The following is a 15,333-nucleotide window of genomic DNA, read 5'->3' on the forward strand; positions in this document are numbered from 1 at the left end:
TTATTATGGTCTATTTCATACATGTTGGTTGCCTGGTTGCTTTCTCTCCCCTCTCCTCTCACCCAAGCCATCAGTCTGAGTAAGCGAAGCTGTGGATGCAGCATACTGCTGCTACACTTCAACGCGGGAATGCATATAACAATAATAATAGTATTCTCTTTATAATGTGCATGACATAGTGTACATGTAAGTTGTGGGAATGGTCGGACATAGATCTACGCAGCTCTCAGCCCGCAAGCACAACTGCAATGTCAACTGATGCCACAGCAAAACAAAGATCAGTCAAGAAAAGAGCAGTTCTTGAGGCATAAACTAATAGGCGGCCAAGCAGAATTATGACAGACAGCGTACTGCTATTTTGATAAGCCATTCCCAGCTACACACATGCATAAACGCATGCACGCGTGTGACTGACACAAACGTGTGCGCGCGCGCGCGCGCGCGCGCGCGCACACACACACACACAAACCTGCGCATACACCCAGACAACTCCGCCGACAATCCGTTGTGCCATGTCACCTGCATACGTGTACATGCTTCTCCTGCCTGAATGTACAGGCTATAGTATGTGAGCAATGCAGACGGATTGCACTATACATGCCTGCACTGCCAGAGTATGATGGTGTCTCAAGGGGCAGCTGGCTAGAACAGTGTTGGTCTCAAATGGTTAAAAATAAAAGTAAATTATTATTGTTTTCTGAAAGGATCTTGTCAAGTATAAAAAAAATTAAAATAATTATAGCTTCAGATAGCTTCAGATTCAAATATAAATATACTTTATGCTGAAATAGCACATCGTCATCATTCCAAAATGTTGTATTATTAATTAAAAGGTTCAGTGGAGGAGATAGTTTCTGATGCTGGGCTACTGGAAGTTTTGAGAAGTGAGAAAATATTGAGGTACCACATTAAAAGAGGGAGTATAACAGGGATGACAAAAAAAGTGGCCTGACTGAATGCAGTTTAAAGTTTCTTAGCAAGCTTGAAGGAACCTCAGTAACAGCAGCGGCAACAGCAGCGACGGGACGAATGAATAAATCGATATACCAGAACACGGACAAACGAGGGTGAGCTTTCAGGCTGCATGACATGCATGTACATGAAACGAGGGCGAGCTTTCAGGCTGCATGACATGCAAGAATGCACATGTACATGAGCTCAGAAGCAGGGGTTGTGAATGGAACCCGGGTGCAAGGCATTTGTGGGACACTAAGGTATGTAGGGTGCTAACGTGTCAGAATGTCGTAGCCAAAAAAAGAACAGCATTTGACTGGGAGCCTAGACTTGAATGTACGCGCACTGCACTGTACAAAGGTGGAAAAGAACTGTACTTGTTTAGAGAGGTGGGTCTGTATGCGATCGGGATAGCCGATAGTGGCACACCGAAAGCCCTGCACGCAGCATGTTACATGCTATCATGATTTGATTGGTAAACTTTGCGTGAAAATACGTAAAAACTGTTCACGGGACGGGGATGGCTTGAAGCACTGCATTCCACAGGCAACGAGCAGTCCGTATGGGTGAGGCGCCACAACGCACTGCTCAGCGGGCGCCTCTCTCACTCCTTCTCTTACCAGCATGCAAGCTCAGAACACGTCCGTTGAGCCCGGCAAACTCTCCGGTGTTTTCCTGCAGTAGTTGGACACTGTGTTGCGGCGCTCTCTTGTCCTTTCAGCCAGGCGTCCCAAGCGAGACATGGGTTTCTCCTGGAGGAAAAGGATGGCAAGATAAACACCAAGTCTATGAGTAAATATGCATCATGTCCCTTGCTTGAAACCGTTGAAACCCTTTCCCAATGGAATACGAGTGAAAATGGATGATAAAGGAATTCGGTAGCATCGTAGCAGTGCTTAAAGGGCTGAAGATGAATGTAGGTCATCTGCGTTTTGTGGTGCAGCTTATTTGATACCAGTACATCGAGCGCCTCTTCAGCCTCCGAGAAATATATTCGGTGCAGTGCACATGAAAAGGATGCTTAGCTGCACTTGACTGTAACGGAAAGAACGCATCTGAAGTTTGAACTGGCCAACATTTGTGGCCAAAGACCGCACACAAAAACTACCCCCACAGCATCATTCGTAAAATGAAAAAAATTCTAGAGGAAATATGACTAGGAGGTGTCCAACACTGTCACTAGATCATAAGCAGTCAAAAAGTGCAATAACTGGGCACACAACTGACAAACTACTGAAACATTCAAAGACATGACACCTAGCTCTAACCAATCTCCAGGGTGCTAACCAACAGCCTAACAACTTGTAAGGTTCGAGGTTAACTTAAGATAGGAACAAAAAGGGGAAAAATACTTTTACATTTACTTTTGGCTCGTCATCCGAGTACAGTATTATTTGTTGACAAATTTCCATCTGGGTTTTTTATAGTATGAAAGCTGGAGGGACTACAATGTACATGTAGCTACCACAAGGGCATGATAGCTCAAAACCTCATATTTGGACCCTAGGCACCATTTTCAAGTGCTCTGTAACATATTTTCATTCCTACCAGATGCGGGACCATTTCTCCATACAGTGTAGATAAGACTACAAAGGATGAATCAGCAGTGTCCACAGATTGAGTGCGCTTCGGAGTACCTGTGTACAGTCTGTATCGGCTATAGAGTGACTGGATAAAAGAATATATCGGCTACAGTGATATTGGTACGAAATATCAAAAGCAAAACGTATTTTATCCAGTAAAAATATCACTATAACCAATATTACCGGATGTAATGATATATCGGATATTATGATGGCAGCAAAAAATCAAAACATGCATAACACACTATATTATTATCGGCTATAGTGATACAGGTCCTCCCTCATTATAACGAGTCCGGTTAGTACACAAACCCCGTTAGTAAATAGAAATCTGAAATCCCCTGGCGAAACGTGGTCTATACAACTGTTTACAGGTCCGGTTACAACATAATCCGTTAGTACATAAAATTCGTTATAACGACCCTTTGCCCAGGTCCCTGGAGTGCCAAACCCTCAGTCTAAGATAATACTGACCATGCAGGACCAAGGCCAAAACAGGTAGGATAAAGCAGAAAGACGAAACGTAATATATCTATGTGTTTGCGAATATGGACGATCCTTTTCATCCAAGGAAGAGTTATGTTGGAGATTTTTCAATTATCTTATAACGAGTTGAAGCATCGATAATTTATGTTGTATCGAGGGTAGCCCCGATAAGTACGAAGTAGTGCCTACTTCACCTTTAGCTGCAAGTCCTGCTACAAGATAAGTCTCGTTATAAGATAACTTTTTCGATGGCCCAGAGATTATCTACTAACGAGGGAGGACCTGTAACTATAAAATGCATGTAGCAATACCGTAAAATCCCGCCAGAGCGCCCCGTCTCTCCCATCCGCCCCTCCCTGACTTCTTGTCAGGGACGGGATTGATTGTATCCTCGTATGACTCTGTCGCAGTCTGTGATGCCGTACTGCACTGCAGACGCGTGCTCGACCCCGTTGGAAATGTACGCAACAGTGCCCACCCTAGTACCCTCCTGACCAGGGATCGCACAAACCCAGCGTTTTGTCGGGTCTGTTCGTCAGTGTTCGACTCCTGGCTCTTGACCTTTGGTCGGTGTACGAGATGCACGAACAGTTTTCGTAGGGTGAGTACTTTTTCATGTAGCACTGAATGCGGCAAGTAGGACTCGCCCATCCGCCCCTCCCCACCTGAAGCGTCGAGGAGGTAGGGGCGCTCTGGCGGGATTTTACGGTAATATCAAAGGCCCTATTTTTTCCTTTCTTCACGTTGCTTATTTTATAGTGATACATGCAGTGCTGCCAAATAATTTTCGCCCAAAATCGGACACCCTTCACCGCCAAGGCTGGCCACATGGTGCGAATTTTTCTCCTCGGCAATTTTTTTTACAGAGAATTCAAAATATCGCCTAAAAGACCATGAAAAATCGCTCCGTTGCCATGGTAACCCCAGAGTTGTCATGAATTTTGTGATGATGAGTGTGGTCGCACACTGACTCTGTACAGACTGTCAGTGTACATGCCATTCAGCCTGATCCAGGTGTGTTACTTTGCACTTCCACAGCCAAGCGCTAGCCTTTTTAGAAGCAAATGTACAGTGATGTGTGCCTTCAGTTGCGCTGAAAAGTGAAAGTACAGGACTTCTGCATAGGAAAGTAATGATCTCCGACATTTTGGCTGCTTTTCGGACGTTTCCCTTATCGGACCGGTTTTCGGAAGAGCCTTCAAAAATCGGACATTGTCCGAAAAATCGGACGGTTTGGCAGCACTGTACATGTACATGACAGAATTTTTTTATGGAAATGCGGGCACTGTCAACTATGCAGCATGCTCATTTGTCAAAACGCCATGCTAGGACATATGCTGGAAGTATTTCCTTGCCTTTCATGTGTCGATCGAAATAAAAAATAAAAAATCGATCGTATCGCATATAGTGATGCATCGGATATAGTGATAATATCACGGAAATCAAAAGGGTACGCTATAGCCGATACAGACTGTAGTTTCTTTTTATTCCACTTTAAAGCAACAGAAGTCGAGAACGGCCAGATATTGCATCCTGGATGATATCAGATTCTGTCGACGGGACCAGTGTAACCAAGGCAAGAGTACAATAACCAGAGCATGCAACTCTGAAGCTGGTCTGGTCTGATGATGATCATCAACCATTTTAGACTCTATGCCTTGTATTGTTCAATGTAGCCGTAAAGCACGCGCTGGCTCTGACCGTCATCGCAAGTTTGTGCTTTTGACGCTTTCAAAAACCCAAATTTTACTGCTTTTTCTCTCGCTGCTGTACCTTTTATCGTAATGCGTGCGTGTGCATACGCACACCACAAGCGCGCGCACACACACACACCACACACTCTCTCTCTCTCTCTCTCTCTCTCTCTCTCTCTCTCTCTCTCTCTCTCTCTGTGTTTATGTGTCTCTGTCTCTCCGTCTCTCAATGACAAAGAAACCAAAAAAAGTGGTAGATGCTATCCTACCTCCACAAAACAAACACCATGCCACTTGTCGGAGTATTATGGAAACAAAATGACGCCATGATTGCTGCCACCAAACCCATATCGGTATCCCCAAGTCCAAGCGTGTCGGTAAGAGTATGTACGTTATGACGTTACAATCCTATTGTGTCCTGCATGCTTGCATATAATTCATCGTTAAGCTTGAACCATATTACTTCTCTGAAGTCTCAAGGAACCGCTTTGTGTCACACAATTTAACACCGCTACCCCAAAACGGTCTCTTGGCTACAAATTCTCCCGAGGGAATCCAATTTTTCGGGCCAGGCCCATCTTCAGGTCCCTTCCTGGCTACAATGGAGTCTGCACACACTGAGGAAAGAACCACTTTGTACTAAGGTCTATACACGATTGCCAGTAGAGTAAAAAGCACCATGGGTTAGAAGCACACAAACTTACCCGTGGCTGCTGGAATGGCTCCAGTTTCGATTCTGGTAACTTCATTACGGATGGTGCTGACACACGCTTTCCTCTCGATGCTACCTTTTGGATTAAACTTGAACTTGAAGTGCTGCTCGAGCGACTACTGCTGCTTCCAGATGTTGCCCAGCTAGGTATGTTGAACGATATTGACCCGACCCTTGACCGAGTCTGTGTGCCGGTCGTTGATAAACTGCGGTTCTGTGTCACACTGAATACGCTGTCCGAATCCTCCAGTTGACGTGCATTCAACCCGCCTCCGCTGAAGCTGGACTCAACCTGAGCGCCTACAGAGCGTGATGCTTTCGGCCTGAGCGATTGATTGTGGCTTGTATTTGTCGGCGATACGGGTGTTTCTTCACTGTGGCTGGAAGACCCTGGCGTGTGGAGTCGCCTAGGTGTCATCAACTTTCCAGCTGTCTTCAGCGCATCCTTGATCTGCGTTCGAGCTCTTGTCCCTCTCTGGCTGGAGAGCGGGGATAGTGGAGGCAGGCCAGGACTGGTCGGCGATTCGAGCTGAGTGGGGCACGCCGGCAGTGAGTAAGCTAATTCGGTGTACATTGGCGAGCACATGGTATCGCGATCCAAAGCAGAAGTGCTCTCGCACTGCTCGACCGTGCGTTGCTGAGTGGTGTCAACGGCGCTGGACACGGAGCCTGTGCTCATCACCGGCAAGCTCAGCTGAAGAGACGATGGGGCCGTCTTGGAGAAATCAATCTCACTAGATGCAGTAGAACACACATCTCCCGTCGAACTGAGCTCATCCCCTTTCTCCGTGGAGCTGTGCGCCTTTCGCCAGAAGTTAGGTGAGCGGACCTTGTCCTTTGCTATATGCAGTGACTGGTTTCTGTTCCGCCGTTCTGCTGAGGACTTTTCGAGGGATGCTTGCCGAGCAATGGTAACCAGCTCATCCCACTTTCTTAGGGTTGACACCTTGCGATCCGTTGGTGCCTCATCTACAGACCTGCCTGCTTTATCACCATTGACACTGGCCATATTATCACATTTGCTGTCGATGCGATTGTGAAATGAGCCACTATTACTGCTGGATGCCGAGTAGGAATTTATGGATGCGGCCCTTTGCACTTGAGCAATGACTTGAATAAACGAATGCCTTGGCCTTGAAAGCCCTTGGGCAGATGAACCGCTGGATGATTGCTCACCGGTGGTAAATGTCTTGCGACGTACTGTCTCGATTTCCACAGTCACATCTGCTACATCTCTTTCTCGCAGAGTCTTGAGCCAAACTGCCTTCTGCTTGGCATTGCGAGGACAGACTACGATTGGAAAGAGGCGCATGGCTCGTGGCGACAGTTCCTCTTGTTCACTGGGGCAGTGGAGCTCAAACAAAAACGGATCTGCTGAGACATCGGCTAAAGTAATGTCTGAGAATGGCAGGTGTCGTCGATACAGTTCTGGACCGTCCTTAATTGGCTTCGTAATTAGCAGCGTTTTCTGAAATGCATACAGGTGATGGTGCTCGCCTTTCGTGCCATAAACGCGTGCCTGATCCTCCACACATATGTTCCCAGTGTCTGCTGGACTTTCCCAGCCTATGATCTGACTCAAGATCTCCTCAGTGCGCTTGCTCTCCTCCTTGGCCTGCTTGACTTCATTGATGTACTGTGCCAGATTGGACATGGTCATGTGAGCGCTCAACAGCAGCTGGCGGATCTCCTCCGACAGGTCGTGGAACTTGGTGTACTGCTTGATCAGGCTATTCAGAAGCAGCGGGTACTTCAGGATTCGCTGGACTGGCTTTAGGAGGAACGAATCCAGTGGCAGCGTATGGCCAAGCGTTAGCTGACAATGCTGGAAGTATTCTTCAGCCCTTGGCCTCTTCAGCAGCAAGTTGAACGTGTCCATTGCCTGCACATAGTTTATGCAGTATTGGGCATAAATCTTGAACTCTTCCTCGCGGTCCAGAAAGCAGGCAGCGATCTGCTCAGGTCGACCGCTAGCGTTTTCAAAGCACCCGAGTAAGGACGCGTTCAACTGGACAAGGTCTCCAAGGTTGCTAAACAGAAGATCTCTCTCCTCAGCGCTCATGGGCAGCTCACAACACTCTCTAGGCTTGTAATATCCAGGCAAGTACTCGTAATAGCCTCTTATGACGTCGCTCAGGTCAGTGACGTAGGTACGTTCCGTCTCCACCAGTTCCCTGATGACCATCCGCCAGCCTTTGGGGACTCTTGCCTGGCTGTCGCCTGCTGCTGCATTGCCATCCTGGTAGGTGTTTCCTGCTAAACACTCCTCGTCCATCGACTGACTCATGACACGCCGATCACAGCTCCTCCGACCTGCCGGCTTTCAGGATTTTGGTCAAACCGAGAAGACTCGTGGAACAACAGTGCTTTTATAAATTCCTATCTCTCTCGGCAGCAAATTCTGGAACACGGCAATGGTGGACTCGGGACACATTCACCTCGAACTCGGGCAGTATTCATTTGAAGGAAGAACACGATGGAGGCATTATGTAATTGTTGACAATTGAATAACCTACACTTGACATCGGTCACCACAAAGCTACCCAAAAGCGAAAGTGGAATTACGCCAGAGAAAGTCAGTAGCCTTCCAAAAAAATCAGTTTTGGACGTGTGAGTTTGAGCTCGGCACACATCCATTCCTTTTCTGACTTGCCCTGGCCTGGCTGGGCTGGCCCAATCCACACTGCATGCAACGGTCGGGTACGCAGTCTACGTACAAGACTGATTCAGTGATTGTGTTGTACGGGGTTCGGGTAGCCAAATAGTACAGTAATACCAAGAGTACATAACCCCGGGGTTATGGTTATGAACTCTTGCTTGATACGAAGCATCATTAATTTTTTGAAGTGTATTTTCTTGAACATTCAGCGACGATTTGTAACAACACAATCACTGAATCAGCTCAGCTCTCCTTCCTTTTTTTTCGCATCTACAGTTGCCTTTGCACAGTACAGTAGTCAGTAGAACACAGAAGAACCTTGGCTACAGTAGTCGATATGTTGTTGTTTTGCTCAGCTTTTGCTGAAGGTTTGGGGCACTCTGCTCAAGAATGGTGAAAGATGAATTAATAATAATAATAATAATGACAGTTCGCATTTCACTCATTGCATGAGGTCAACGCATCTGTTAAAGGGAAACTGAACGCCAAAAATAAATATGGCTTATCCGAAGGAGAATTGGGCACTGATTCCGATGAGCTATGTCGCGAGCCGATCAGAGAAGAGGAACTGTGTCAAATTTCATAAATAACACCTCCCATATTTGGAAATTGGCCTTGATGACGTGCGTACTGCTTAGCTGTCACCATGCTGTGCATGTTCAGCAGTGTAATTGAATGGAAGAAAACAATTACTTTGGTGTTTTGCAGCTCTGTTTCGTTCCCTGACGGTAACCAAATCTAGATGTAGGAATCTGTTGAGCAGGAGAGTGACACATGTCTTCCCGAAGGCTGTCCAGGCTGCAGTGGTGATGAAGAAGACACGATCATCACCCCGAGATCGATCGTAGCGAATTGGAAAACTCATGGTGAATTTGCTTCCACTCCAAGGCAATATCGAGGTATGAAGGGTGCTTGTACTGCCTTCCAAAGTGAAGAGGAGATGAACATGGCTTTGCATAGCTGTTGTTCTATGCCAACTTACCTACTCTTGCTGGTACCGTAGTGGCATATTGCAAATTTCGTGGACGAACAACTCTAGTCACTAGTGGCTAGTGAGCAACACTAACAGGTGAGATTTTTCAATTCGACAAAAATTGTTTTTGTTTGAGAACTGACAGTGGCAGTCATTAGACTCAGTAGGTGTATCTCCGCTGCTTCTTTCCCTTCATCGGTAGGGTTGTGCTTGAAGTAAAAATAACTAGAAAATGTGGAACAAAAATCTGATCATGTAATTCGAATTTGAACTTCAAAGTATGTGTACATCAAATCACAAAAATGACTGTCAAGGTGCTGTGCATTGAAAAAAACTGGGAGCTGGCAGCAATGGAAAGGGTAGAAACGAAACCAGTAATGCAGAGTATTCATAAGGTAGAGGGAGATGAAAACGGGAGAGGAGTAGTGAGCAGTTCAGTTTGAAGTAGTGTCAATAGACAGCATCGTGTTGCATACGTTGTGAATATTGTGTCAATCTAATAATTGTCACGAAATTGATATCCAAAATTATTATCCCCTGAGTAGTATTATGGTGTTCTCCTGTGTTTACATGCAGAGCCTTGACGTTGCTGGACGAGCGACAATATAAATTACATAAACATGTAGCTCGTGATGTGGGATGACTGCCGTATCGCATTGCCAACGCAAACCCATCCTGTGTCAGTGCAGCCATCCAGCAACTTGAACTCCCCGGACCAGATGCCGCTGCAGCTGAACACCATGCCGATGGAAAGCCAGGAGTTGATAGCGAAGCATTCTGGTCTGCACAGTACAAGGCAAAGAACAATTATGAATTATAATGCATTGTAATCCTTCCCACACTTCTTTGTAAAAAACAAACAAACAGTGCCATTATCACAACACTTGATCAAGCATCTTGATGGAGGTATTTTCCATTGTGCTGGCTCAGCATCTGCACCAGGAAGACCATGTACACTTACACGTATCTTGTGTGTGTGTGTTCGTGCGTGTGTGTTTGTGTATCTGTATGTGCACCTATCGATTGGAAATCGCTGCACATACCACTGCACCATATGGGACACGGGTTCGATTCCCGACGATTATGGTCACACACGTCTTTCTTCTCTTTCTCAGACTCTTCCTGACTTTTCTTTCATTCTCCTGGGTGGTTACCAACAGCCAGTGCATGCCGGAGTATGTGGTGTGATGTGTGTGCGGGAAAAAAGAAAAAAATGAAAATGAAAAGACCAAAAATAGGGATTCACTGGCCAGAAAAACCACTTCAAATAGCTGTATGGTGTAGACCAGGCTGAATAGTGACGGTCAATTCTTCAGCCTTGCAAGCTGTTGAATGGTGCAAGCTGTTGAATGGTGCAATCCCGGCACAAGTTGCTGTGGCTTCTGCCGTAGCATTGCTATCATCGCCTCCGGCGATGGGCGTCAAAGGTCAAAGGTATGTGCACACGTGTGTGTGTGGGGGGGGGGGGGGACGCACATGTGTATGGGTAGGAATGTGTGTGTGTGGGGGGGGGGGGGGGGGTACACGCACATGTGTATGGATGTGCGCGCTGCATGCGTGTGTCTGTGGGATGGGGTGGGGCTGCACGCACATGTGTACATGTGTGTGCGCAATACAGCATGTGTGTATGTGTTCGTTGAACACAGGGTGTACTCCTGATTACATAAACTTCGTGATCATTGTGATTTCATGTGCTTTGAAGTTGAAATTCGCAATACATGTACTGATGCTTGATTAGATTTATGTTCCACATGTTCTATTTATTTTATTTTACTTCAAGCACTTGTACTATTCAAGCACAACCCTACCGATGAAGGGAAAGAAGCAGCGGAGATACACCTACTGAGTCTAATGACTGCCACTGTCAGTTCTCAAACAAAAACAATTTTTGTCGAATTGAAAAATCTCACCTGTTAGTGTTGCTCACTAGCCACTAGTGACTAGAGTTGTTCGTCCACGAAATTTGCAATATGCCACTACGGTACCAGCAAGAGTAGGTAAGTTGGCATAGAACAACAGCTATGCAAAGCCATGTTCATCTCCTCTTCACTTTGGAAGGCAGTACAAGCACCCTTCATACCTCGATATTGCCTTGGAGTGGAAGCAAATTCACCATGAGTTTTCCAATTCGCTACGATCGATCTCGGGGTGATGATCGTGTCTTCTTCATCACCACTGCAGCCTGGACAGCCTTCGGGAAGACATGTGTCACTCTCCTGCTCAACAGATTCCTACATCTAGATTTGGTTACCGTCAGGGAACGAAACAGAGCTGCAAAACACCAAAGTAATTGTTTTCTTCCATTCAATTACACCGCTGAACATGCACAGCATGGTGACAGCTAAGCAGTACGCACGTCATCAAGGCCAATTTCCAAATATGGGAGGTGTTATTTATGAAATTTGACACAGTTCCTCTTCTCTGATCGGCTCGAGACATAGCTCATCGGAATCAGTGCCCAATTCTCCTTCGGATAAGCCATACTTATTTTTGGCGTTCAGTTTCCCTTTAACAATTTCGAGCCAAGCAGCTCTATCAGAAGCAGATTGCACAGCATCCAGAAGCGACAGATTAATGCATTGTAAGTCTTTCTTGACAACGTCGATCCATCTCAGACGTGGCCGTCCTCGGGGTCGTCGTATGTCTGTTGTGTTGATCGACATTAGGAGGGCTTGGAAAGAGGACGATTCTTCGCCTTCCCTCACTACATGGCCGAACCACAGCAGTCTCCGTTGCCTGCAGACTTGGGATAGTGGGGTCTGCTCGGTTCTGGCATACAGCGCTGTGTTCGAGATTCGTTGTGGGTACGTGATACCAAGAGTAGATAAACAAGAGTGTGCAACTCCGGATGGATTGGCCCACGGCGGAATTTTTTGTTGACGTAATCTTTTCGACGACGCACGCGCTGCGAGCCTTTTGGAGAGTTTTCCCTCGTGCACTTGGCTGGGCTTTACACTACAAGGTCGGTGCCCAGCACGTGCTCTCACACTGCTCTGCGGCAAAGCCGCGTTTCTCTGAAAAAAGGTGACGTAAACAAAAAATTCCGCCGTGGGCGCGGGGTATCTGCAGATTGTGCAGGAGAGATCCGGAGTTGCACACTCTTGTTTATCTACTCTTGGTGATACCAATGATGGTACGTAGTTTCTTCCGGTGCCATACATTGACGACGTCGGTTAATGTTTGCGATAAGGTCCAAAGCGCACAATTATACAGCAAGACAGGCAATATCAGGCAGGAAAACATACACAGCCTGGAATTCAGGTTGTGGCGTTTCCATGGAATGCCTGCAAATGCCCGATTCGCAGCAGACACTCTAGCTGCTATGTCTTCTGCTGTGCCTAGCATACTCCCCAGCAGCTTCACCGATTTCCAGGAATCATCTTCCTTGGTCACAGTGAAATATTGAGTTTTTGCCACGTTCAGCTTCAGATTGTCATCCGAGAAAACGGGTTCACACACACGGACGGTTTCTTCCACAGATGATCGCTCGTTCTGATGGGCAGTGGTGTCGTCTGCGTATTGTGTGAAAGTTGCTGGTAGGTCTGACGCGGGTAGAGCTTGCTCTCGGATCCTACGCATGGAACCTTCGGCGTAAGTTATAAACATTATTGGTGACATTGGGTCACCCTGGACGACGCCGATGTTTGTTGGAACAGATGAATTCATCTATTTTAAAACACATTAATTTTATAATTGGGAATGGCGAATAGCGAAGGCCATGTACTGTCGGGTGTTCACTGCGTTGGCAGTGCTGAGGCTCTCACGGGCTCCGATGGTCAGCTTCAAACCTATGCCAGTGGATATCACCATCGTTTGTCCTCATTCACGATTAGCTGCAATGTAAGCCCTCTAGACGGATGGGTCATGAAATTCTTGGCTACTAGTGATACTGAATCCTGCTTGTCCGAAGAGCGAGAGCCCATTGATGATCTACAGCTGGATGATGATGGTGATCCAGTATTGAATCGGAGGGCAGCTCGCCATACTGAAGTGACTACAGCGCAGCAGACATGCATTGCAATTGAGCACAGCATGGCGACGGCGTTGAAAGACGTCGGCCTCCAGGTGTGGTCCAGTGCCTTTCTTCTGTGCGATTTTATCATCTGGCAGCGAGCGCTATTCCGTGACAGCACTGTACTCGAGTTGGGTTGTGGACCGGGGCTAGTTGGAATCGTGGCAGCTGTGTGCCGCCCGAAGGCTGTCATTTGCACCGACATTGCGGATGTCCTTCCGCTTTGTAAGAGGAACATTGAGCGCAACCAACACCTGTATCCACCGGGTGTGGTGACGCTTGTTAAGGATTTAAACTGGTTGAATGACTACGGGGAATTTTCCTCGTCCCCGTCTGAGTTTGGCTGGAATGCTGAGCACCTTCGTTTGACTACACATGCGGATTATTTGCTTGCCAGTGATGTGGTGTACGATGAAGACCTCACAGAAGCGTTCTTTCGGTGGTTGCATTACCTCATGTCGTCTTCTCCAACTATGACTGCATTCCTTGCGACAGAGAAGCGGCTGAACTTCTCTGTCGACCTGCTAGAAGTCGCCAGTCCAGCTCATGCTCATTTTGAACAATGTATGGAGCAGCTGACCAACTGCAACTGTGACATGCACCGTGGTATGGAGTTTCGAGCAGCTCAAATTCCACTTGAATTCCCGTGTTACAACATGAGGGCTCGCTCACAGCATATGGGTATGATACGAATTGTCTTGCAACCGGATGCTAGCGATGCAACATAGATCTACAAGCCCGTGCCGATATTGGTCTCACTAGCTACATGAAGTAGGTAAAAACGACTTACCGTTGCCGTTCGAACGACCCTGTATAAGATGGCCACCGCACTGCAGGTTGCACCCTACGCGTATGGCAGAATCCTGGATCAAGCAATAGTTACCGGAAATATTATGAGCACCCCGGGTGATGCTGCTGCTGCTGCTGCTGCTGAGCACTGAATTCTTGGGCCGCCCTCTCATCTTGTCAGTTACGCTGCTCAACAGAGTACTCTTTTCCCGATTTCCAACCCAGCTTGTTATGGGAAGAAAACGTGTGCCTCTATCAGCGTTCGACTGCTGTGATAGATTGTTGTTTGAGGTCGGGACTAGCTGCAGGATGCGCCGGTCTCTGTAAGTAAATGTGCATGTATGGGGGTTATTTCTCTTCGAACGTGCACTGGGAATATTGATGTCCTGGTCTGGGTTTGTGGAAGTATTTTCTTTTGCCTGTACTTTGAAGTATATGTAGATGCCAACAGCTGTGCAAGTATCATACGAATGAATTGAAAAACGTTTACCGGCATGGTGGTTAGCTAATGTGATGATGTAATGTTGGTACTGGTTAGCGATATAAATACTTGTGGTCCGTGTGTGTGCATGTGTGTCTGTTTGGAGATGCCTGTTCTTGGCTGGACCTGATCGCATTGTACATGGCTTTCATCAACTGCGACATTTTTTTTTCTCCTGCGTGTACTTTTGTATCCATGCAGGAAGGTTTGGTGTTGATAAGAAAGGATGGACATGTCGCCAACTTCCTTGGATTTAATTCCAGCGCCTGTCTACATGTTAGTGGTCGCAGGGAGGTGTAATGAACTGAGGTTTGTGAAAAAGTGGCTGCGTTCGTTCAGCTGACAATGCCACCAGCTATTTTGCTAGTGTGTACTCTTACGATCACTTTTTGCTCCTCTGATTTCGGTGAAGATACATTTTATTGTTTGGTCGGAGCTCTCTGTTTACACCACTACCTGAATATTGAAATGTCTGTTGCTTTCGGCTGTTAGCAATGCCTGTTCCGCTGTAAAGTGAGCTCACTTGGTGATGCTCCTGCTATGTATTCATGTACATGTAGGACAATGTAAGTCACTGTACTTCAAGTGCGGTCTACAAGTATTTCTACTTTCTCCGACTCTGTGTGATAATCAGTACGTGCTCGCCTTGCCTGAACGCTCTACTCACATTGCAGTGCTCTACGTGTCTGTGTACTAGTTGACTGAATAATCTTCCATGCGTTATCGTTACCCTTTTTTTCTCAATACCCGGATCACAGCTAGCGTTTTGCAGTCGATCAGCTTGTAGAGGCTTCGCTGTTCTGGGCCAACCAAGGAAGCCGTGTTCTTCCTCGGCTGTAATATCTGAAGAATTTTGAAAGGTGGCTCAAGTGTCATTCCGCAGGATCCTGGAAGCTCGAGCTACGCACAATGTCGTGTGGAGCATGCAAGTATGCTTCTTTTGAAGTGCATGTAACTAAAATGGAGAATGAACATGAGAGGTTTATGTCA

At 46.7% G+C, this 15,333-nt stretch overlaps 2 protein-coding genes and 1 long non-coding RNA gene across 3 annotated transcripts; 2 read left to right on the forward strand and 1 right to left on the reverse strand.

The window, feature by feature from the left end:
- Nucleotides 1-594: 594 nt before the first annotated feature.
- LOC135823352 (uncharacterized) lies at nt 595-7,999 on the reverse strand. The gene is made up of 2 exons (XM_065336205.1): nt 5,422-7,999; nt 595-1,706 (listed from the first exon to the last, which is right to left on the reverse strand). Exons 1-2 carry the CDS (start codon nt 7,714-7,716, stop codon nt 1,587-1,589), a joined length of 2,415 nt encoding a protein of 804 aa, XP_065192277.1. The 5' UTR covers nt 7,717-7,999; the 3' UTR covers nt 595-1,586.
- A 784-nt stretch (nt 8,000-8,783) lies between these two features.
- Nucleotides 8,784-10,526, forward strand: LOC135823353 (uncharacterized). The gene is made up of 3 exons (XR_010554680.1): nt 8,784-9,157; nt 9,638-10,067; nt 10,496-10,526. It is a non-coding gene; the product is annotated as an uncharacterized LOC135823353 (long non-coding RNA).
- Nucleotides 10,527-12,681: 2,155 nt separating this feature from the next.
- Nucleotides 12,682-15,218, forward strand: LOC135822440 (methyltransferase-like protein 22). Its single transcript, XM_065335208.1, has 2 exons — nt 12,682-14,185; nt 14,545-15,218. The coding sequence occupies exon 1, from the start codon at nt 12,761-12,763 to the stop codon at nt 13,799-13,801; it is 1,041 nt and encodes a 346-aa protein (XP_065191280.1). The 5' UTR covers nt 12,682-12,760; the 3' UTR covers nt 13,802-14,185; nt 14,545-15,218.
- Nucleotides 15,219-15,333: the final 115 nt, after the last annotated feature.

This window comes from Sycon ciliatum, chromosome 8, assembly GCF_964019385.1.
Source record: "Sycon ciliatum chromosome 8, ocSycCili1.1, whole genome shotgun sequence".
In the NCBI taxonomy this organism is placed as follows: Eukaryota; Metazoa; Porifera; class Calcarea; order Leucosolenida; family Sycettidae; genus Sycon; species Sycon ciliatum.